Genomic DNA, 24,609 nt, shown 5'->3' with positions numbered 1-24,609 from the left:
ATGCTTTGAGTTTTATTTAACCTGTATAGTTCATATGAAGTGAAAAATATATTACAAATGTTGTTGTTTTGTCTTACAGCCTACTCCCACACCTTATCATGAGGTAAATAGTTTTTTTAAGTTTTCAGACCCTTAACTTGATATATTTTTCCTCAGTACTAATGCACCGATTGTAATATTAACCCCTTAAGGATGAAGCCATTTTGTAGCTTAAGGCTCAGCCCCATTTTTTGTTTCTGACTTGAATCGCTTTATATGGTCATAACTTTTGAACACTGTTACTTATCAAAACGATTGTGAGATTGTTTTCCCCACATGTTGTACTTCATTTTAGTGGTAAATGTTTGCTGATAAGTTTTGCATTTATTAATTTTTAAAAAATTATGAATTTTTTGAAAAATTTGCCATTTTTGAAATTCGAAATTCGTTTTCAGGCAGATAGATTTACCACCTAAATAAGTTAACATAACATTAACATTTCCCATATGTCTACTTAAAATTTTTGAAATTTCTGGATAATTTATTATTTTCCGTATTTTCAGAATTGACTATTTTGGGGATAAATACTGTTTTGAATGAAATTTTAAATATTTAACATCAAAAAACCCCTATATAATAAACCCATTTTCAAATCTGCACCCCTCAAGCACCCAGAAACAGCTTTTAGGAAGATTGTTAACACCTTGAGATCTTCATAGTAATTACATAAAAATGGAGGTGAAATTTAGAATGGTCAAATTTTGTCGGTTATATGTTCATTTAGCCCTAAAATCTACACATTTCCATAATATAAAAAGAGAAAACCCACCTTACAATTTGCTATGCAATTTCTCCCGAGTACAGAGACCCCCCCACATGTGGCTGTTACTTGTTTTATTGGCGCACAGCGAGGCACAGAAGGGAAGGAGCACCCTGCAACTGCCAGGATTTTAGTTTCCTCCTTGGCCCCTTTTGCAGGCTATAAAATTTTAGCTTTTCCGTTATTGGGGCCATGTGATAAGATGCTTTTTCCAGTGTTACCATTTTGGGGTTGGTATCCCCTATTGTTGAAAATTTAGGAACTTTTTTTTGAGGGAAGGAGTAGAAAAGCATCAATTCTATACTGGATTTTTTACTTTTTTAAATTTGGTGTTCACCGTAAAGCCTAATTATCATGTTATCTTTATTCTATGAGTTAATACGATTACGGGGATACCATACTTAAATATGTTTCTTACGTTTTACTAAATTTGCCAAATAAAACCCTAATGTAGGGACAATCTATCATTTTTGCATTGCAGTCTGCCAAGTGGCATAACATTTTTACTCATTTGGCTATGGAGCTGGTTGATGGCTTGTTTTTTGCAGGACATGTTGTACTTTGCAACAGTATCATTCTGGAGTACATATGTTTTTTGATCACTTTTTATTGCATTATTTGTGGGATTCAATAGGTAAAAATCATAATTTTTGGCGGGTTTTTAACAGTTTTTTTAACGGTATTCATTCGTCCGGGTGATATATATATGTGTGGTTTGTGTTATGATTTAGCCTTTTTTGTGTCTATTTATATGTTATGGGGATTATGGGCATTTTTTATTGATTTATTGCTTTATTTTTTATTGAATAACATTTTTTTCAACTTTTTTACTATTTCCACCATGGGACATCATGGTTCCTGTTTTCTGATGTATTGCAGGGTATTAGCAGTGTCAGCCTATGCACATGCATAGGTGGACACTGTGCCTTTAAGATGACGTCAGAGACCCCCATCTTTTAGGCACTGCCAGAAGGCAGCGCTGGGGTCCTGATCGGACCTCGGGGCTGCCAGGGAAACGATCGGCACCCATTCTGACCGCGAGTGTTACACTGGGGTGTAGGCTGTTAGTTACAGCTGGCAGCCCGTGTATCCCAGTGCTGGTTCGCCTCAGATCTTGAGCTGAACCGGCATCTGTTCTGCGTCCGATATATCACTAAGATCGCTAAGGGGTTAATATTTGTAGCCCAATGGAAAGTGTAAATAAGCCACTGTTGTCATATTAAGGATACATTCAGATAAATGTGTGCCCGGCATATCATAGCATGGCAGGCACACGTCGGCGCACGGGAGAGGAGGAGGGAATGAGCGCTGCTCACCCCTGCCCCTCTCCATAGAGATATATGGCGCATGGCGCCGTAATACAGGAGAAGATAGGGCATGTCCTATCTTTTCCCGGGTATGGAATGGTACGGCACCGTAGCTGTATATATTTCCCCCAATGGTCGTCGGAATGTAGCCTAATACTGGGTGGGATGAAAATAATAAAAAATTGCTGTAGCTTTAAAGTAATTGGGACTATGGAGTGATGATATCATATTTACATACTTCCACATTTCTCCATTTCTCTGTACCTGCAGCCATGTGATGAAGTGACATGCATCGTAGCGGATTGTCGTGATGATGAAATACGTCTTGTAAAACAAAACCCTGATGATTTATGCTGCCCATTGTATGAATGTGGTAAGTTTCTTGTGTGTTATTTAGCTTAATGTACTGTATAACTCATAATAAGCCAATTTTATGGAATGATGCTAGGAAGAAAAGATATTTATTTGATAGGACGCATTACAACACAAAATAGCAGTTGGATAATTCCTTTATCAATCCATAATTGAAAACAGAGTATCCTGCAACTAGGATCACCAGCCAGTGATCTGTAGTATGTAGAGATGAGCGAGCAGTAAAATGCTCGAGTGCTCGTTACTCGAGTCGAACTTTTTCCGATGCTCGAGTGTGAAGATTCTTAAGTAAGTTAGCAGATGTATGGAAACATCTGCAATGTGTTCTTCACACATATTGTTCTTCACATACTATTGTGAAGAACACCTTTCTGCACTCATGTTTTCTGCTAACTTGTGAAGAACACATCTCTTCATATGAGTGAAGAACGACAATACAGTGAAGAGCCAACTGATTCATTGAAGAACACATTGCAGATGTTTCCATACATCTGCTAACTTATCAGAAGTATATTTGCACTGACTGCCATCAATCGCAAATGTGTGTATTACTGTGATGGTGTATTGACAATAAATGATCCTTAAGTGAAAGCTCGTTCTCGAACAGGCGAAATAGTCGTCCGAGCAACGAGCCGTTTCGAGTACCCTAATGCTCGAACGAGCATCAAGCTCAAACGAGTATGCTCGCTCATCTCTAGTAGTATGTTTAAATGAGTGTCTAAAATGAAAGGTCCCTATGTGTCTGGACATGCTAAATTCTTCAGAAAGTCACCCTTCCTTGTGGTTCACCCTTCTGGCTTATGAACAGAGGTCCTAGAGAAAGTTATAGGAATCGGGTTTATAACATGGTCTACTATACATATCTATGTAAAATAAAAAGGAAATACATGTAGCAGTATAGCATAATGACAAGACAAAAAATTTGTACATGGTTGTGAGAAAGATATTACAGTGTGCCTGCAGCTTCCCAGTACTCTATAAAACAAACATATGACTTTGTAGGTGTAGTGCCTTTCATCAAAATCAAGGTGTAGTGCCTTTCATCAATTCTGAAAATCTGTAGCCTGAATCCAGAGAAATCTTGCAAAGTTTCAGGGACAATGTAAATCAAGGCTAAGTTGTTCGCCACTTAACTGGGCAAAAAATGTGATGTGAACAATGTGGTCATGTCCACAGCACACTGATTGATCCATAGCTTAGAAATTAAAATTACGATTTTTCTGTGTTTGGGCCACAGATATTCAGCAAGAAAATACCTTTCTTGCTGAATATCTGTGGCCTAAACATAGAGAAATCTTCATTTTAATTTCTAAGCTATGGATCAAGCTAAGGAGCAATCAGTTTATCGCAAAGGTTTAATGTATATGTGACCCAAGATTAGACCAAATTCCTTTAGTTCAAGTTGGTTGTGCATATAATGTAGTTGGTATAATATTATGCAACTTTAACTTAGAAATTCCATGTTCTTGTTTCCAGTACCCTTGCCAACTACATTACCTTCTACCACACCAAAAGTAAGTAGATTCCCACTTTATGAACAACAATTATCCTTTAGATTTCTACCAACTATCATTTCTCTATGCTATTTGATCCGTTTTTTAGGATGAGTGTTTTGATCATCCATGTCCAGTAATTTATTGCACAAAAAAAGGTTCCATTCCAAAGTTTATCGGAGGAGCTGACATATGCTGTCCAGCCTACAATTGTGGTAAGTAACAACTTGTAGGAAGGTAATAGATTAATTTGATGAAATCAAGGGAGTCTTTAACACCAAAAAACCAAAGGATCAAGTTTTTATCAGGCAGAAAGGGAGGCTAATGATTAACTGTTTTTATGCCTGCAGCATATCTTCTTTATGAATTCGAGTTTACTATCATTATCTGCACCACTGATTTTTTAAGTTTTAATGCTTTTATCGATATATTTTCATTAGATCTGAATTTTTATTTAACCATTTTTGACAAAAAAGAAACTAAAGTATCAAATACATTTATTGAAACATAGACATGTCATATTTGCCATCGGTTCTAAACACCACTAAAAATCGTAAATCACAATTCAAGAGCATATAGTAATTTCTGGAAACTGAGAACAGTCTCTAAACCCATTTTACAGATCCTTTTGAGAAAATTATGTAGACTGAAAAATAACTGCTGTATCAGTATCCTGTGATATTTTGGTGGGGAACTGAATACTTCCATTCTGGCTCCCCCCAGACCAAAAAGCAGGAGGGTACCCTGTGCTCATCATATCATTAGAGGACTCTTCTAAAACAAAAGGAAGATGTATAGGGAACAAACTAACAGGACATACTTCATATTTTTATCTTCACAGAATGTCAACCCTGCAACCCTCCTCCAGATTGTGGTGACTACAGCCCAGAAATCAGATATAACACTGATGAAGAATGCTGCCCAACATACACATGCCGTAAGAATCATTTACAATTTGTGTAATTACAAAACAATCAACAAGTGATTTTAAAAGCAAAAAATATGTAGCCCATTATAACAGAATCCATTAAAAAATGTGTAGCCAATCTTAAGTCGATCACAGCCCAACCATTATTCCACAGGAAGATTTGCAATAGTACATCAGGAAATTTATCATGGTTTATACACCTTCAGTTTTCTGATGCATGACCAGGAACTGCGATCCACTGGGCCAGCACATTCACTTTAGCCTGGCACAACTCATTCCTAAGCAAGAAGGAAAGGGACATTAGTCTGAATTAGTAGAATTAATCTGGGGACACAGCTAGAGACTCTTAGTATATCTGGCACAATTGATGCACATGATGCACCTAGTCTTGATAAACCCCCTGATTATTCTTTTTATACTTCAGAATATATGCTTTAGATCAACGTAAAGTGGTCTTCAACCTATGTTTTTCAGTTTTTAAAAAATGGCCTATAATGGCCATAGATTCTGAATGAATTGTCCCTGAGTTATGGCATGCATTGTCATAAATTGGATCCATGTGATACAAGTGTGAGCCTGCACGCTCCACAGAGAACTGTATTTAAACTGTACACATGATCAAATGTGGTCTTTGGTGGCCGTGTAATGTAGATTACAATATTTGCAAAAATTGAGATTATGAATTTGAAAAAAACTCTATATTAGAGGAAATCTTCCATTAAAAGCAAACATGATAATCCAGGGATACTTACTCACAGATCCAGGCAACGTGACTGTGGTAATCTTCTTATGTGTGTTTCTTCTAAAATAAACTTTTAAAAGTTTAGGTGATACATGTTTTGCTCATTATAACAGCTACAGCACTGATGGCTCTAGTAACAGCCATCATTAGCATAATTTTAAAAGTTGATTTTTGAAGGAAGGAGCCATGGATAAAATTACCACAGTCACATTCCCTGGATCTATCAGTAAGTGTTACTGGTTTATCCAGGAAATATATTTTTTATCCTTTTTTCAGTTGACCTGATAACTCTTATAAACATAAATAACAACTTTATGTTTTCTTCTAATTCAGCAACACCGGAACCTCATTTAAAATCAACAGTAAGTACATTGGTGTTTAATTTGTATATTTTATTCTAGATTTGCCATACATATGTTGCAGATCTTAAAGAGAACCTGTCAGGGCTATTGATTTAGTGTCCCAAATCACCTTGTAAGAGCTCTATCTGTGGCCAGACAAACCTTTATACTTACCTAGAGATGAGACCAATAACACCCATCAAACTCCTTTCTGGTGCTCCCCATGTCTGCACAGTTTTTCGATGTAGTTGGAGTGGTACACTGCGGCTTCATTATACTTGCACTATTTCTTGTGAAGAAGGAGTGTGCAACACAAGCTTCACTGCATCACTGCGCATTGCTTCTAGACTGAAGCTTATTTCTCTTTTTGTGGGCACGGACACAAAAACTCATGAGCAATTTGAGACACTACTACCGCTCCATCAGGACAGGTTTAAGCAAGTCCTCCATTTTAATCTTGTATTTACTACATTGATACTCCATTGTAGATATATTCATTTTAGTGAATTTATCTGTTTACTTTTTTCACAGACTCCTCTAATCCCTACTTTACCACCAACTACCACTGTAAGTTAAAGATTATACAAAATGTGATATGCACTAAAAAAATCTATTCCTAAACATGTGTGTAATAACCAATAAAAAATTGGGAATAATTTTGACAGGGTTATAGAAACTATATTCCCAATATACGTACACGTATAGGAGCGGCTAACAGAAGTGTAACTATAGGGGTTTAGATGATGTGGTCACTCTAAGGCTTAGAGGGACCAAATGTCTTTTTGGCCTATATCAGGAAAACTCTACTATAAATGATATCTGATATACCTGACAGCAAATTCACTTTTTCTTTGGACATGCTTAGAACTGTATCAATAGTGTACAGTATATCCATTGGGAGTTGTATTGGGGTTTTGGGTATTGAGTGAACCACATATGCACACCAAAAGTCTGTGATAGTACTTTAAAGGGTCTGCTGGATAACATCTGTTGATAAAATATTTGAGTGAAAGCCAGTGTATTGGAAGTCTGAAAAGACAAGTGCTCACTTTTATATGATTTCGTATAGTGATAGGAAGTCCTCCTATACTATAAAAACATACTATAGGCACTTTTAAGAACACGATTAACATTATCTGGTCTCTTCTGATGTATTTTCTTACAGGAGCCCTGTAAAAATAGATATTGTGAGCCTTTGACTTGTACCAAAAAGGGTGCTAAAATCTCAGTCAGCGGCTGGATTGATGAATGTTGTCCACGTTATGAGTGTGGTAAGTACTTGTATTGTAATATCCAAAGTTACTCCATTGGCAGTCAATATTTCTATGAACTGTCACTTTGTTAGGATATGATGTCCTTGATGTGTTTAGTGACCCTATCTAGCCTGTAAGTAAATAGATTTATGCATATGCGTTATCTCTTCTCTTATAGATTTATGCAATAGTAAGGTCAGGGAAATCCATTTCCAAAAGTTAAAATGACAGTCACCGTCAGTCTTAATCCAAGATTTTGTGTATGCATTCACATTTATCTTTATTCTTTCATGTATTATTTTAGCAGGAAGTTTTCCTTTTATTACTTCTTAAACTCTAATTAAAGTCTTTTGGTGTATATAAGTTTACTATGTATTTTATTACAGTGTGCACATGCAACGACCCTCCTCAATGTGATGATGGCAGCCCACCAATCAGAATTCAGGACCCTGAAACCTACTGCTGCCCAGAATTTGAATGCCGTAAGTGACAATACAAAACCTGAATATGAGTGACTCTTCCATCTACTCTGTCTAGTATTGAGTATACTGTATTATTACAATTCAGTGAAGCCAACAAGGTATAGTACAAGAAGTATATTTTAAAGTAATTAAGATGTTTTTGTATTCCTGACAACAGGAACTCCAACAACTCTACCAACAATAACTCCTACAAAGGTATGTCTCTCCGCCACCGATCAGTAATTTTGCCAAAAACATGATCATGGATAAAGTATTTTGTGTGGATTGTTTCTGTAGCTGATGCTATAAAGATGCAGTTGATCCTTCTTATATCACAAGCTGCCCACATAAAAGCTTATTACAGGACAATAAAACTCAACATTTTTCTTTACTACTACTTTAGAGAGTATGTGAAGGTATCACCTGCACCATTCCATCTTGTGAGGAAGGTTTTACTATTGTGGAAATCTTAACAGATGCCAAATGCTGTAGGAGCTATGAGTGCAGTAAGTGAAATACATTTGTTTTAAAGTCTTTTTAAAGCCTAAGGAGCTAAAAATGTAGTATCTTCAACATATCTCCCATAATATATTATCTCTTATCTTCCACTAAACTTAGTCTCAATCATTTTTAGTATTGCTTGGCAATAAGGGATATAAGCAGACCCTCCAATATAATGATAAGCTTTTGATAAGGATACCTGAAATCCTAGATGAGCTTCCCCCATAAAGGGGTTTTCCACTATCAGCAAAAAAATGAATATGATTTGTGTAAGGAAAAGTTATACACATTTCCAATACACTTTCTGTATCAATCCCTCGTGGTTTTCTAGATCTCTGCTTGCTGTCCTTCTATAGAAAGCTTCTATGTTTACTTATACCGGATAGAAATCTGTCCCTTGTCATGTGATGTCACACAGGTGCATGAGTTGTTAGTATAATATGGCTCTGATATCTTTCTGTAATAATAATGGCTCATGCACTTGCCTGCCCATCACATGACCATGGACAGATTTCTATCCACTAAAACAAGTAAACATAGAAGCTTTCTACAGAAGGACAGCAAGCAGAGATCTAGAAACCCATGATAAATTGATACAGAAAGTATATTGGAAACTTGTATAACTTTTCCTTACACAAATTATATTCATTATTTGCTGCCATTCGCTTTAACTGTTGTAAACTTTGAAATATATTTATAACATATGCAATATACAATGTTATTTTATAATCATATATTATCTGTATATTACAATTTGCTAATTTGTGATACCTAATGTTTTAATAAAGTTGTGCTATGATAGGCATCGGTAACTAATAGGAGTATCTTCAGTGGAAAGACTTTGTATAATAGCTTGTTAGCTTTGTAACAATGTAATCACAGATAACCATTCTGTGACCTAATGTTCTCTTGCTTTCTTTTGTTCATAGTTCCCTTTGAAACAACTGTAAGTTACAACACATTTTAATAACTATCTTTCTTCTCCTTCTTTTTAGATATACTTTTTTGTAGACCATTAATATTTTAAGGATTTTTTCCATACAGTTTTTATAAATAAAAATAATTCAATTGATAAAGGATAAAAATAGCAACCTTTGTAATATGTGATTTCCACGGGGCCAATGGCTGAAATCAACATATGTGAGAATCCTTGGCTGAGCTTACACATTACCTGCACTGCCTCCTGCAGAGAGGGTGCATTATTGCAGCTCAGTATAAGTCTACCCACTTTTATTTGCCATCTCCCTCTCTTTATCATAGAGGTGGTCCCAAGCATCAAACTACCTCCATAAATAAATGAGTGTCAGAGAATGACTTGCCAGCCATAAATTTCTCTATGGTTCTGGATTTGAAGCAATATGCCTTAAGCAGAAGACAAACCAATCTGTAATGGGCCTTGATGCCTTGGTGCTTACCAATATATATTTCCTATGTGTTTATTTACTAGTAACTTGTAAAAGTGTATTGATGATCAGTGTGCAATTATAATTACTAATATATTAAAAGTAGATTTACACAAATTTTGCATTGTTGAAGGCTGGACCTTTGAACCACAAATCCTGCATTGCTTTTAATGAAAATATCTTGAAGGCAGGTTTAGGTTCTCTTGCTAGACAAGACAATTCTAGTGAGGGACTCGATATCTCAGATGCTACTGCACGTTTTTCAGATTGTAAAACTTATTTTTTTTGCTTTACAGACTCCCCCAACTACAGTGGTAAGCTCTCTTCACAAAATCTTTTACTCACATAACATGTCATCAAGGAATAAAAGAGGTCTTCTCCTATTACATACATAAAATGTGGTCTCTTTAATCTCATAGTGTGATCAATCCAGATGTCCCTATGCTAATTGTGAAGAGAATGAAGCAGTGATGGTGAAATCTAATCCAAATGGTGACTGCTGTGCCATATATGAATGCAGTAAGTATTCACTTCTTAAAGGGGTTGTCTGGGTTTTAAAAAATATTTATATAAGACTTGAGGCAGGGGGCTGCTGCTGTTCCCCTCCGTTTGCTTACAGGGTCAGATGCTCCCATTGTGCCCAATAGACAGTGGGGCACATTTACTAAGGGTCTGCATGGCGCATTTTTGATGGGTTTCCCGACTATTTCCGATTTGCGCCGCATTTAAGTGGGGTTTTTGGCGCACATGATCAGATTTTGGCGCAATCGCACCGACTTGCATGTGACATAAATCAGGGGGCATGGCCAACGGACAACCCGACTGATTCAGACTAAGCGCAGGATTTACAATTCAAAATGTGTTGCAAGACAATGCACTCACATACACCGGGAAGAAGAAGGTGATCTCCGGCGGACCTCAGCGGGGAAGCGACACATGCAGGAAAATGGACACACGATCTTGGAGAATCTTCAGTCGGAGAACCCCGGAGAACCCCGGGATCGCAACAGGACCAGGTAAGTAAATGTGCCCCGTTATAACTGATGGTTTAGCAAGTGAGCGAAAGTGGTTGGGCTGGGATCGCTGGCCTCTGTAGACAAACAAAGAAACATCAGTGACTGGCAGCACTGCAGGTGAACTGCAGCTCCGTAGTAGGTGAGTTTAAGATTGTGATTTTTTAATCTCCCTCCCCTAAAAACTTACATAAATGATTTTAAAAGCTCAGACAACCCCATTAATTTCGTTATCACACACACCATTTGTGTCCAGCATATCTCATATCTTAAGCTGACCATTTCATGAAAATATAATACACCTAAATAGAACTGAAACTAACTTTAGATCCTTAGTTAAAATGATTGTACATGAAGTCTTGGCCTGGTATTCCAAATATATTACATTCAAATATGTTTTAATGTAAATGATAGAATTAAAACTGTTCTGCTTTATTTTTTTCTGCTTAATTTCTGTATCTATTTCGATACATGTTTCATTTATTTCATAGATGGAAATAACATATTCATCTTCATCAGTCTTTTGAATTTGTCATGATTAATGTTTACTTTGAATTTTGTTTTTAACAGTACCACCAACAACAACAGCAAATCCCTTGCCAACCACAACACCTGTAAGTATAATCCATATCTTCCTTCTAAATCATGTATGTATGAGTTTTGTCTGCTGATAAATAGTCCTATGCATATTCATATCAATACAGGACGAATGCAGAAATGTGAAATGTAAAAAGGAAGAGGAGTGCACCAGAGAAGGAGAAATCAAAGTGTTTGCTGGTTGGGAAAACCATTGCTGTCGAGTCCATGAATGCGGTATGATATTTAAAGCATTTCTATAAATCAAAAGAGCAGATAATAATGGTAAACTTTGTAAATAAAAAATATTGGTACTTCTTTCCCTGTCCTTCAACTTGCTGTTAGCAGTATGTATTAATCAAGTTCTCTCTAAGACGTAGGGCCTATGCACACAACCATGTGCCTCACCCAGGCAAAGCACTCAACCAGGTAGAGAAGAGAGATGGGTGAGCACTCCCACAGGAAGCTGAGTGGCTGCACAGCAAATTAGTCCCAAGATGGGACCTACTCTATATTTTAGTCTAGCTTTGTCATGGTGCGGGTGAGACACTGTGGGCTCATCACACACTGACTGAGTGTAATAGATCTCAATGTGGATTGTGATCTGCTGCCATTTGTGCTGACAGATAGAGTTAAGGGTCATAATGATTTTCCTCTCACAGACAGTCATTAGATTATCATACCTCTTTAATAGGTATGCAGATATTAATATAGATAAAGTTTAATAATATGGATAAAGTTTAAAAAAGTATATTGCAAAGTTCATTTTATCATGTGTATTATTTAGTTACACTTTAATATTAAGGACATGTCTATAAATATTCCAATTTAGTGGTTGCGAGACCATTACTGTAGAATATATGAATTTGTATCCTGGGTGTGAAAAATGACTATAATACTATAATAAAAATGGTTTCCTCATTAATCTTGCAGTATGTCAACCATGTAATCCACCCCCCTTTTGTGCTGGGCAAATTGTGATTTTCGATTCAAACACCCAGTGTTGTCCAACCTATGAATGCCGTAAGTATAACTTTACAGTTATTGCATAATCTATCAAACATTTTACATTGGCAAAGTTATAAAATCACTACATTTAAAAAAAAATTTTAACATCAATTTCCTTCTTTATTTCAGCACCTCCTCCCTCTACTCAGCCCCCTGTAAGTAATACAATTGTGCAGTACTAATTACAAGTAGCACTGACATTATGGGAGCACAATCTTCTTCAGTCCGAGGGACACATACGGCTACCCTTCAGGGGGCCACACTATTAACCAATACCATAAATGCGCCAAAACCCACAGTACAGCACAAATGCCCCCCAGAAACAACTACTACATAATACTGTATTTGTACAATAAGTAACATATACCCCGGAGCAGACTACAATACAGCACACAAACAAGATGATAAATAAAGATGGAAATTGCAGCTGGAAATTGTGAATAACTGGCTGCACGCAGGGGATCTGATAGACCCAAGTACTTTTCCCTACCTGCAGCTAGCCAGGTATTCATACTTATTATCTGCTGCACAAGGCCGATTCTTGCCTTTTTGCTGAAAAAAACAGTAAAAACTGAAATGCAGCCTCCCTATTATTATACTGCTCCTATGTAAAAGAATATAAGTACTATAATACTGCCCCCTATGTACAAGAATATAACTACTATAATACTGCCCCCTATGTACAAGAATATAACTACTATAATACTGCCCCCTATGTACAAGAATATAACTACTATAATACTGTCCCCTATGTACATGAATATAGCTACTATAATACTGCCTCCCATGTACAAGAATATAACTACTATAATACTGCCCCCTATGTACAAGAATATAACTAATATAATACTGCCCCCTATGTACAAGAATATAACTACTATAATACTGCCCCCTATGTACAAGAATATAACTACTATAATACTGTCCCCTATGTACATGAATATAGCTACTATAATACTGCCTCCCATGTACAAGAATATAACTACTATAATACTGCCCCCTATGTACAAGAATATAACTAATATAATACTGCCCCCTATGTACAAGGATATAACTACTATAATACTGCCCTCTATGTACAAGAATATAACTACTATAATACTACCCGCTATGTACAAGAATATAACTACTATAATACTGCCCCCTATGTACAAGAATATAACTACTATAATACTGCCCCTATGTACAAGAATATAACTACTATAATACTGTCCCCTATGTACATGAATATAGCTACTATAATACTGCCTCCTATGTACAAGAATATAACTACTATAATACTGCCCCACGAGTACAAGAATATAACTACTATAATACTGTCCCTATGTACAAGAATATAACTACTATAATACTGTCCCTATGCACAAGAATATAACTACTATAATACTGTTGAGTAAGCACAATACTATGTGCTTACTGCACACATGTTTTATTTAATTCTTGCTGAAAATTGAATGCGGCCTGTGTCACGTGGGTTGTGCACCGCTGGTATAGCCCCATATACATGTGCACTGAACCTCTAATTTATAATTTTATACATATTTTTGTACAGTGTAAACTATACTGACACCAGAACTGCCCATGTTGTGTTCCCCACCTATATTAAAATATTAAATACATCTCACTTCTGGGTTTTGATGCAAAATCTGTATTAGGTACCCTTACTATAATGGCAAATTTTTAGCACTAGTCTTCACACACAGATACACTAGAAGAGATTTATCATACACTGGAGCTCGTGATGTATCTGGTAGGACAGCTGTGCAAAGTAAAAGTCTGGTCCTACCTGTCCTAGAAATATAAGCAGCATGTAAATTTTCACTTTGTGAAATTTCACTAGCTGCAGCGAGTGTGCAAGCATAGGGCAGGGATACCTCACTGGCCATTCATTCCACTCTATGCCTCTTTGCCCCTTGGCATGGAGATGGCGTAAAGAAGATAATAATAATTGTAATCGCTGGAGGTTCTCTTGGAACTGTGATTATTTTAGGGATTCTATGTCTGTTGTTACCTCTTAAAATTTCCCATTTTCTATAGACTTTTGTCATCACAATTTCAAATTTTTCTTGTAACAGGCTTTGGTAATTAGTAAGAGGAGTGGCGTAACTTGAGTTTGACGGGCTCCAGTGCAAATTCTGTACCAGGCCCCCAAACTATAATCTATGGTTTATAATACTAGTCTCCTCATATGGGAAATTGACACCATATGGGCCCCCTAAGCCTCATGGGCCCAGTTGCGATCACACCCTCTGCATCCCCACAAGTTACATCCCTGAGTAAGAGTTATACATTAAAAAACGGTAAAAATCCTAATCATTTTGTTACTTTTTATTGTTATTACAGAAAGTTACTACAATCACCAAGACCACATCTAAGGTAGGTTAAGAGTTCCAGATGTCTGTTCTAGTCACTGCACAACAGGTATTCGAAGCAAAACTGACTTTGTGAATAATTTTTCTATGCATTGTTAAAATATAGCCCTGTGAAGACAGAATCTGCCCAACAAAGTACTGCAAAGAATTTGAGACACTGGTTAGCAGGAAAAATCCATCTGACCCATGCTGCCCAATCGAGACATGTGGTATGTTGCAGGATCATAATGTTTACAATCATTGGTTGTGTTTTAGCAACTTATCCTAAAAAAACAGATACTGAAGTTTTTCACATTCATAATGTTCATAAGGTCCACTCTGAATCACTTCTGCCATCTCTAACAGTTTAGTTGCTATAAAATTCCCTGTGCCATAGTTTCTCATCCCCATGGTGTGTCATAAGGTGCCTAAACATTACAGTCTTGCACTGCTCAAATAATGTTTCCACACTCTTGCCTAAATAACTATACCCAATTAAAATGTTTTGACACTATGTACCGGGTAGGTTACTACACAGTCATTTTTAAGACAGATTGTTAAAGTCTTTGAGAAAAAAAATAGAAAATCTTCAATCTGGAATCTATGATTTGAATTGTAATCATGTTAAAATATTTTTAAAATTAAATGTATCTTTTTTTATTACAGAATGTCCTTGTAAAACAATCCCCACTTGTGCCAGTGATGAGCGGTTAGTACCCGTGAAACAGAGCAACCAGTGCTGCCCCAAGCTCAAGTGTGGTAAGTACTCAGGAAATAAAGACCGATGGTTCCATAGGCACACACTGGGGGTCATTTATCTTTATTTTTCCTTCCTGTTATTTCCTTCTTTTTTAAAAAATTTTTGGCGCACTGCAATTTTTGCACCTTTTTAAGGACATTTTTAAATGTCCGCCGTACATTTGTTTTTCACACATTTCACACATTTATCTTCTATTCCAGAATTGCAAAATGTCACAAACGATATCTAAAACTTGCAACATTTTATGGTGCAAAAAACTCCAAATAAAACCATACTTAAAGCGGTATTCCCACGAAGACAAGTTTCTTATATGTACTCAGGATAACAAAATAGCACATTCTCAAATTTAATGTTATTAACAAAAGTGTAGCATTTCACAGATATGAGTCCAACCTAGCAAACCCTGTGTAGCCCTGCTTAATCTGTGTGTGCTATACAAATAAAGGAATTATTATCATCTATCAGTCCTGGTGTACACAATTCAGTTGTCACCCTGTAACTTCTGACTTATGGTCGGGCCGCCATCTTGGACTCCTGTGTGATGGCCACGGTGCTGAGTGTCTCTGTCTCTTCGCTATAGCCCAGCCCCCAGCAGTCAGCATGGAGCTTACTCAACTAATGCACACTAAGACACAGGATCTGAGTTCCTGTGAGGCAGCAGCAGCATGGGAACAACTGAAAACTACACACAGCTAAGTTGTTTATCTGGGGAAGCACAGCAGGAAGCCAAGCACAGCAGATCTAGTGTACTGTGGAATAGCAAAGATGTAGTAAGAGAGCTGACAGTGTGTAATAGGCATCTAATGGATCTCGTCATCACTGATCTGTCTCATCTCTCTCTATGTGTCAGATACTAGTACAATTTTCAGAAACCACATTGTCACACCTCACAGAACTAGATGTATTATAATAGGTCTGCTTAGAGAGTCACCACCCACACCCTGGAATTTTGCACTGAGCAGCCTAGGGGCTAAAACAGCATTAACACTGAGGAACATTGTGAAGTAAAGGGTTAAAAATGATCTTTATTGTGTTAACTTCACTAGGAGATTGCAATTTGTGAATTTTCTTTCATGGGAAAACCCGTTTAACCGGTTCGCGACCGCCCGCCGTGTATTCACGGCGGCGGTCGCGTCGCGCTGCATGGAGAGGGCTCACGGGCTGAGCCCTCTCCATAGCCGGTAAGTCTTTGCTGCATATTGCAGCAAAGGCTTACCGGTAACATCCGCGATCGGTGCTAGCACCGATCGCGGGTGTTTTTACAGCGATGGCTGCCGGCAAAGCTGCCGGCAGCCTCAAACAGATAGCGGCGCATGGGCGCCGCCATCTTACCTGGGATCGCCGCTCCCCGTGACGTCATCGGGGGGCGGCGATCCGTCTCCATGGTAGCCTCGGGTCTTCCGAAGACCCGAGGCTATTTCGTTTTAACCCCTTCATTACAATGTGCTGATAGCACATTGTAATGAATGAGGAAGAAAATCCCCATATACTGCCATACTATAGTATGGCAGTATATGATAGGATCGATCAGACAACCTAGGGTTAAAGTACCCTAGGGAGTCTGAAAAATAGTATAAATAAAAATTAAAAAAAGTTAAAAAAAAAAAAATTATAATAAAAAAACCTAAAATTTCAAATCACCCCCCTTTCCCTAGAACTGACATAAATATAAATAAACAGTAAAAATCATAAACACATCAGGTATCGACGCGTCCGAAAATGCCAGATCTATCAAAATATGATAACGGTTTTTCAATGTGTTTAACCCCGTAACGGAAAATAGCGCCCAAAGTCGAAAATGGCACTTTTTTGCCATTTTGAAAAATCTAAAAAAATCTATAAAAAGTGATCAAAAGGTCGTACAGTCCTAAAAATTATATCATTGAAAATATTATCAAATTTCGCAAAAAATGACACCACCCACAGCTCCGTACACCAAAGTATAAAAAAGTTATTAGCGCCAGAATTTGGCAAAATCAAAAAAATTAATTTTGTAAAGGAGGTTTTAATTTTTGTAAATGTATGAAAACATTATAAAACCTATACAAATTTGGTATCCCCTTAATCGTACCGACCCTAAGAATAAAGTAGACATGTCATTTGGGGTGCTCAGTGAAAGACGTAATATCCAAGCCCACAAGAAAATGGCGCAAATGCGTTTTTTCACCATTTTCATTGCATTTGGAATTTTTTTCCCGCTTCCGAGTACATGGCATGGAATATTTAATACCATCATTATGTAGTGCAATTTGTTACGCAGAAAACAAGCCGTCACACAACTCTTTACGTGTAAAAATAAAAAAGTTATAGATTTTTGAAGGTGGGGAGTGAAAAATAGACATGAAAAAACAGGAAAGGGCCCGGTCCTTAACCGGTTAATGAAAACTTAGAAAATGTAAAGCAGTGACTTGAGACATTTGTGCAACATTTTTGAGACATTTGTAAAATATGTCTCAACAAGAGATCTGAAAAAAAACCCTATTTAACACAAGGAAAAATGTGAAATTGATAATTACCAAAGTAGCAGACAGAAAAAAGACATTGGGGGTCATTTACTAAGGGCCCGATTCGCGTTTTCCCGACGTGTTACCCGAATATTTCCGTTTTGCGCCGATTGTACCTGAATTGCCCCGGGTTTTTGGCGCACGCGATCGGAATTTGGCGCATCGGCGCCGGCATGCGCGCGACGGAAATCGGGGGGCGTGGCCGAACGAAAACCCGACGGATTCGGAAAAACCGCCGCATTTAAAAAAAAAATTGTGTCGCGAAAATTTCACTCACCTTCATCCTGGGTAGGCCGGTGTATTTCGAGGCATTCCAGCGGACCTCAGCGCAGCAGCGCCACCTGGTGGACGGCGGAGGAACTGCATTGATGAATCCCGGCCGGACCCGAATCCAGCGCAGAGAATGCGCCGCTGGATCGCGAACGGACCAGGTAAGTAAATGTGCCCCATTGTGTAAGTGCACTTCACAGACCAGACATTATACTGTTTTATCTTTTTGTCAGTCTAGCTTTTAAGTGTATGTTCACATATTTTCTTTGGAAAAATGAAAACCTAGCCAAATTCTTCGCAATGATTGACAATGACATACATGTTTTATGTGACATGGTTTTTTAAGACCAAATGAAGGTAAATTCCTCCTTTGTCAGAATAGACATTTGGGATTCTCTCTGGAATCAGCAGGAGACTTGCTAAAGTTTCTCACATGAATTTTGGTTCAAAAACACTTCAAAATACTATAACCCCTTAAAGGGATCTCCATAGAGATGAATGGAGCAGAACGGTCATGCATGGCCGTCTGCTCCATTACTCTCATGGAACGAATAGGGGTCAGAGTGGGGTATGTGGGACCCCATCTGACACCTCATATTCGTGATCATCCTCTGGTGCTGATACATTTTTTATACTTTGGTCTATCGAGCTGTGTGAGTTGTCATTTTTTGTTGGATGAGCTGACATTTTCATTGGGGACTGTACAACCTTTTGATCGCATTTTATCCAATTTTTTTAATATGTTCCAAAAATAGCAAAAAAGCAGCGTTTTGAACATTTGAGCACCTTTTTCCGTTACAAGATTTAATGCCAGGAAAAACCTTTATTATATTTTGATAGATCGGACATTTTGAAACACAGGGATACTTAACACCTTTATGATTCTTACTGTTTATTTTTTATATCACTTATAGGGAAAGGTGGAGTGATTCGAATTTTTTTGCATTTTTAATTAATTTTTTACTTCTTTTTTTTACTATTTTTTCAGAACCAATAGAGTACTTTAACCCTATGTTGTCTGATTCATCCTACCATATATTGCCATACTAGAGTATGGCAATATATGGGGATTTTATAGATCATCTGTTACATTGCACCAATATTTTTGACTGTGACCTTGGGCTGTATGAACCTTATAGCAGCTACAGGTCTGGAATTCACTTCCTGCATATGGTACTAGAATTAAGGTTCTTGAGGAATGGAGGATGTGTGCCTTCTGCGGTTTCAGGACCTTTTGAGGATCTTCAAAGGTCCTGAAATGTCTCTTGTGCATATGTGAATTGTGAGCAGGAACAGCTGTACAAAGATTTCATGGGTGAAGGCCAATTTGGTTGGGTGGCTATTGGTCCCCTAGAAGACTTTGGCCCTAGGCTAATACCCAAACTACCTATATTATAATCCACTACTGGAGCCAAAACCAGTGTCCGAACACATGTGTAAATCAATAACACCTTTCCTCTGTAACATCGGTGGAAAGACTCCACTGTTTTATGTCTTCCCCGAAATCCTGTTTTGGCTCACAATAATTGTTTCAAATAACTGAAGAACTAACAGAAAAGTGAACTGGGCTTTACATTGTTTCTATCAATATTGATATTTTACAAGCTCACAATGGACCACATTTTATAACATACTTCCAAAACTTACCTTGTACTTTGCTTTCCAATTCCAGAGAAGAAGAGAGATGAGTGCTATGCTGTTCCAGTAGAAATGAAAATAAAATCAGGAAAGTGCAGTGCCAACGTAAGTATAATAATATAGTAACAAAATATTGTATATATTGTATATTGTAGATATCATTATATCATCATATTATTCACTGCATTGCCTATTACCTATCACCAGTGGTAAATCATTGCTCTTAACTATAACAAAATAGCTAAGAATTTAAATATATAAAACAAAAAAATTGGTTAACGAAAAATATTTTGCACTTAAAAATTTACAAATCAAAGACAGAAATGTATTATGAAAAAAAAATCAAAATGTAAAGTAATATATAAGTATAGAAGCATTTTACATGATAAATATGTTACACAGATTAAGTAAATGATTACCCAATTAATGTGAAGGACTTTATCTGCAAAGCTTTATTCCAGAACTTTTTCATAAACAACACACTCAGCTTTATATATTAGATGATATATCTGTGTCTGACACCCATAGGGGATGATGACTCCCCCTCTCTCACTGCACTGCCTGTATCAGTTACTTTCAGCTGGATGTAACTAGAGTATCCGAGGTGATATAACAAGACAGTCACATTCAGAGTTGCAGTTATCTGAGAGGATATAACGGTAGATGATTGCAGCTCTGGAGATAAGTGGTGTATCAGAGCTGATCTAATGCAGATATAAGACTGTGACTCCGGATTTCAGTGGAGCATCAATGATGATATAATGGCAAGGATATAAGACTGCGGCTCTGGATGTGACTGGAGTATCAGAGATGCATCCAGAGCTGCAGTCTTATTCCTGTCAATTATCTAACATTGTTGCAGAGACATTAGATCATATCTGATACTTCAGATTGGAAGCTGCAGTTATTTGAAATGATATAATGGTAGATGCGGCTCTGTATGTGACTGGAATATTAGACTTTGTTTAACTATAGTCAGGGGATTGCAGCTCTAGATGTGGCTGGTGTTTCAGATATAATATAATGTCAGATTTATATTTCAGTCACATCCATATGAGATAATATGACTCGTCTGCACATTTGTTGCAGCCAGCGAACTTTCACAAAGTGAATGTTTGAATGCTGCGCCTTTTTCTATGCCTGGTAAGACCTGGCGTATATGTATATGCCGTGTGGCTATATCAGGAAGCCTAAGCCTCTTGGTGTATCGGGGCACTGATTTCATCGTAATAAATCCCCCCTCCCAGAACCATTGTTACAAAATATAAAAGTTACAGGAACCAAGCCTGCTACATAAAACACTTCCAGTACCAAAGTACCAGGGCCAGAAATAAGCAGAGTTGGGCAGACCAGCTTTATACTGCACCCGATTTGTCACAGTGTCTGATGCTGAGTGATGCAGTTTGAGATGTAGCTCCCCCTTATAGGAGAAGATATCAAAGAGGAGAGAGGAGATTCTGCAGAGTTGTGAGATCAGTGGTGATGCCAACACTTACTCTTAATCTAGTAACGGACTACACCTTTGAGCTGAGGGCTACTTCTTTTCTTCTTCCACCTAGCCATCATGTTTGCTTTTTCCAGCTACTATTCATCGCTGCATATTAAGCAACACAAAAATTTTAGCACCTTCTTAACAGAAACATAATATTGTTCTGCTGCTCCCCCCAAAAAATCACTATTATGCCCCACAGTAGTCAAAATACTACTATAAACCCACAGTAAACAATAGTTACAGTGCCTATCACATAAGTCGTCAAAGTTGCCCCTCACAGAGCCAAGAAAAAGGTTGCCACGTAACAGAGCTCCCCACAGTATTCAAGTCTCAGAGCCCCCAAAAGTAACCAATAACCACAGTTTAACCCATGTTAGTCTATAAAGAGAATACCCCCACAAATAGCCAATAGTCACAGTTGACCCCCACAGTGGTCGATAGTCACTGTGCCCCTCATAGCATTCAATAGTTACTATGGACCCACGGCAGCAAATAGTCACACAGTGTCCCCATACAGTAGTTAATTGTCACAGTTGCCCCCACAATAGTCAAACCACAGTTGAACCCAAGGAAGCCAAATCACTTATTCTCCTTCATAGTAGTTAAGTCCCATTTCTCTTCCAAATAGTAGCAACGTCACAAAGCCCCACATACTAGTTCAGTCACAGTGCTCCCTCAGTAGCCAATAGTTACAGTGCCATAGTTACATGTTAGCCAAGTAACAGGGCCCTCATAGTAAGCATGTAATAGGAACCCCTACCATAGTAGCCAAGTGCCTCCACATAATAGCCGAGTCACAGTTTTCCCCTTGTTTTACATAATCACCGCCACCTTCCCCTCAATAGTAACAATTCTCCCATACACAATATAAAAAAATACTATATATATATATATATATATATATATATATATATATATATATTTTATACTTCCTTCTGACCATGTATGAGCTGTGGTACAGGTGCTGAGTGATGACGCTTCTGACTTGCGTTCACCACATTTCCTCTATCTCACAGGCTCTCAGGGTGCGGATTTTAAAATGGATGTAGATCAATGAAGCAGGAAGCTGAAAAGCTCCTGCACTCCGCATCTAAAAATAAAAAGTGAGGTCTGATCTGAAACCCTGGTACTTCCTGGTCAGATCCCACCACTGTAGGAATAATTTGTGATGTGAATGCAATATACTGGGACTCCAAAGACCAGGGCCAGACTGCTTTAATATAATGATGTGTGCAATGCTTTATGTAATGTGACCTGATGCTGATCTGAATTCCTAAATTAACTGTTTTGACTTGGATAATCTTAAAATTTGTGCTCTTTTAATAAATTGTAATTTTTTTCTTCAGGTCGTACTTTCTTCTTGTAGTGGATATTGTCATTCCAAGACTGTATATGGCAATGATTTGGAACGAATTTCACATTGTCGATGCTGTTCTGCAACAAAAACCCATCTCAAAACATTTGAGTTGCCATGCCCAGATGGCATGAAGATCAGCTGGACAGTGGAGGAACCATTAGAATGCAGGTGCAACAAATGCACTGAGCATGAGGGAAGTGGATCTGGAAGTGGCAGTGGCAGTGGCAGTGGCAGTGGCGATGAAGGCTTCACTGTGTGGTCTCCTTTTGAAACGAAAAATTAAATTTGAAGCAGCTAACTACAGAATTTCCAGATAAGAAAACATTACCAAAGCTGCTGATCTAACCCTAAACTCATTTTGTAAGAAGCTTTTTCTCCAATCCCAAAATAAATCAGTTATTACTTCTTATAATGTACAATACTGAGGTGTCCCATTTTGCTCAAAAGTTCTACTGGCGGAACCAACCAAATTTCTCACAACAGGATTCTGGCACTGCATATATATGGTGAAATCACCACTTAAATGACTTCTTGTCATGTTGTCATATCATGTCATTTATCATGATCTCATTCACTCCATAAGAGTATTGTGACGCTTTTATAGGATTTTTTTTACAAGATTTTCTTTATCCAGAGAAACGGTTCCACTTTTTGGCATGAAACAGCCATTGTTTTCCTAAATGTTTTTCTAAAAGCCCTTACAAATAATCTCACAACACATTACAAAATGAAGAATGAATTTAAAAAAATGAAGGATGTTTGTAAAATATGAAGTATACTCAATGTTTAAATGTGATGTACATAATAAAAATTGGCTATTCCCATGGCGTTATAGTGCAATTTAACGTTTGTAAAATTTATATTTTTATCTCCTTTTTAGCTTTGTTTTAAAATGAGAACCATTGCAAACAAATATGAGACACGAAATGACTGCTTAACTGAGATCAGTAGTTATGTTTATAGCCATTAGAGCATATTTGTGGAATTTCTCAGTGATTTTCTAAATAAAGTACATTCTTTCAATTTACTCTTTTTGTGATGCTTTTTCATTCTTTTCAGTTCATGTCATTTCCTAAGGTTTAGACCAGTGGCGTTGCTAGGGTCACAAAAGATCTGGAGCACGGGCCCCAATGCATACGTACCAAATTCTCAGTTGCGTCCCCTTTCGTACAACCCCCCCCCCCCATATGCTTCCACCTAAAAAAAAAGTGTACTTAAAAACAAGTGTACAGCTATAGAAAACACAGTAGAAATGCTACCTATTATATCCAGAGCAGTAGTTGTTCTTCATGTACTCCATTAAAGGGGTATTCCCATCTGGGCATTTACAGTTAATTAAATTCATTTGCCTTATGTAAACATTTCTTCAATTGGATGTTATTAAAAAATGTTCCTGTGTGAAGATAATGTCTCATAAATGTAGTTATTCTGTCCCTTAAAAACTAGATACTTTCCTCGGATACGACCACGTCATACTCTGGCAGCGGTGGCCAGACTTGCGCTATAGAGCCCTGTCAAACCACCAGGATTCAGCGATCATTACCACAGGGTGGCTGTGCGACATGTAGTAACTCCCAGATATTCTATATACAATAACCTTTTGTTTCTTTGTGCAATAACTCCAGCAGAGGTGGCCGTATCCGAGGAAGCTATCTCGTTTCTAAGGGACAACATGGTTACATTTATGAGAAATTATCTTCACACAGGAACTTTTTTTTAATAACATCCAATTGAAGAAATGTTTATATATGGCAGATTAATGAAACTGAATGTAAGTGCCCAGATGAGAATACCCCTTTAAGCCGCCCATTATCATTTCTCTTTATGCAGCCATGCGCTGTTACCATATCTTATGTTCTACACTTTTCTATTCTAACAAATAGCCAAATAGCCCCCACATTCAGTAACAGTCCCCTCACTATTAACCCCCCCCCCACTAATAGCCAAACAGCCACTTATAACCCCCACTTTCAGAATAGACCCTTCACTCACTAATAGCCCCCATATTTAGTAATACTCCCCACACTTAGTAGTAGCCCT

General features: G+C 37.6%; 1 protein-coding gene across 1 annotated transcript in view; it reads left to right on the top strand.

Moving 5' to 3' along the window:
• The window catches only part of LOC140065945 (uncharacterized), a 104,946-nt gene extending 81,350 nt beyond the window's left edge, over positions 1–23,596 (top strand). The window contains exons 90-112 of the mRNA XM_072113505.1: positions 80–103; positions 2,377–2,479; positions 3,955–3,992; positions 4,081–4,186; positions 4,813–4,908; positions 5,975–6,003; positions 6,514–6,549; positions 7,148–7,253; positions 7,622–7,717; positions 7,875–7,912; positions 8,100–8,202; positions 9,127–9,143; positions 9,897–9,914; positions 10,020–10,119; positions 11,184–11,227; positions 11,318–11,426; positions 12,123–12,212; positions 12,327–12,352; positions 14,541–14,573; positions 14,676–14,778; positions 15,215–15,307; positions 19,755–19,825; positions 22,559–23,596. Of these exons, the coding sequence (XP_071969606.1) occupies positions 80–103; positions 2,377–2,479; positions 3,955–3,992; positions 4,081–4,186; positions 4,813–4,908; positions 5,975–6,003; positions 6,514–6,549; positions 7,148–7,253; positions 7,622–7,717; positions 7,875–7,912; positions 8,100–8,202; positions 9,127–9,143; positions 9,897–9,914; positions 10,020–10,119; positions 11,184–11,227; positions 11,318–11,426; positions 12,123–12,212; positions 12,327–12,352; positions 14,541–14,573; positions 14,676–14,778; positions 15,215–15,307; positions 19,755–19,825; positions 22,559–22,852 (1,773 nt within the window). The 3' untranslated portion in view covers positions 22,853–23,596. The remainder of the gene's footprint in view (positions 1–79; positions 104–2,376; positions 2,480–3,954; positions 3,993–4,080; positions 4,187–4,812; positions 4,909–5,974; positions 6,004–6,513; positions 6,550–7,147; positions 7,254–7,621; positions 7,718–7,874; positions 7,913–8,099; positions 8,203–9,126; positions 9,144–9,896; positions 9,915–10,019; positions 10,120–11,183; positions 11,228–11,317; positions 11,427–12,122; positions 12,213–12,326; positions 12,353–14,540; positions 14,574–14,675; positions 14,779–15,214; positions 15,308–19,754; positions 19,826–22,558) is intronic.
• The last annotated feature ends 1,013 nt before the right edge of the window (positions 23,597–24,609 follow it).

Source organism: Engystomops pustulosus, chromosome 6, assembly GCF_040894005.1.
Source record: "Engystomops pustulosus chromosome 6, aEngPut4.maternal, whole genome shotgun sequence".
Lineage (NCBI taxonomy): Eukaryota > Metazoa > Chordata > Amphibia > Anura > Leptodactylidae > Engystomops > Engystomops pustulosus.
The sequence above is the reverse complement of the archived record's forward strand: the minus strand, read 5'-3'. Positions and strand labels throughout refer to the sequence as shown.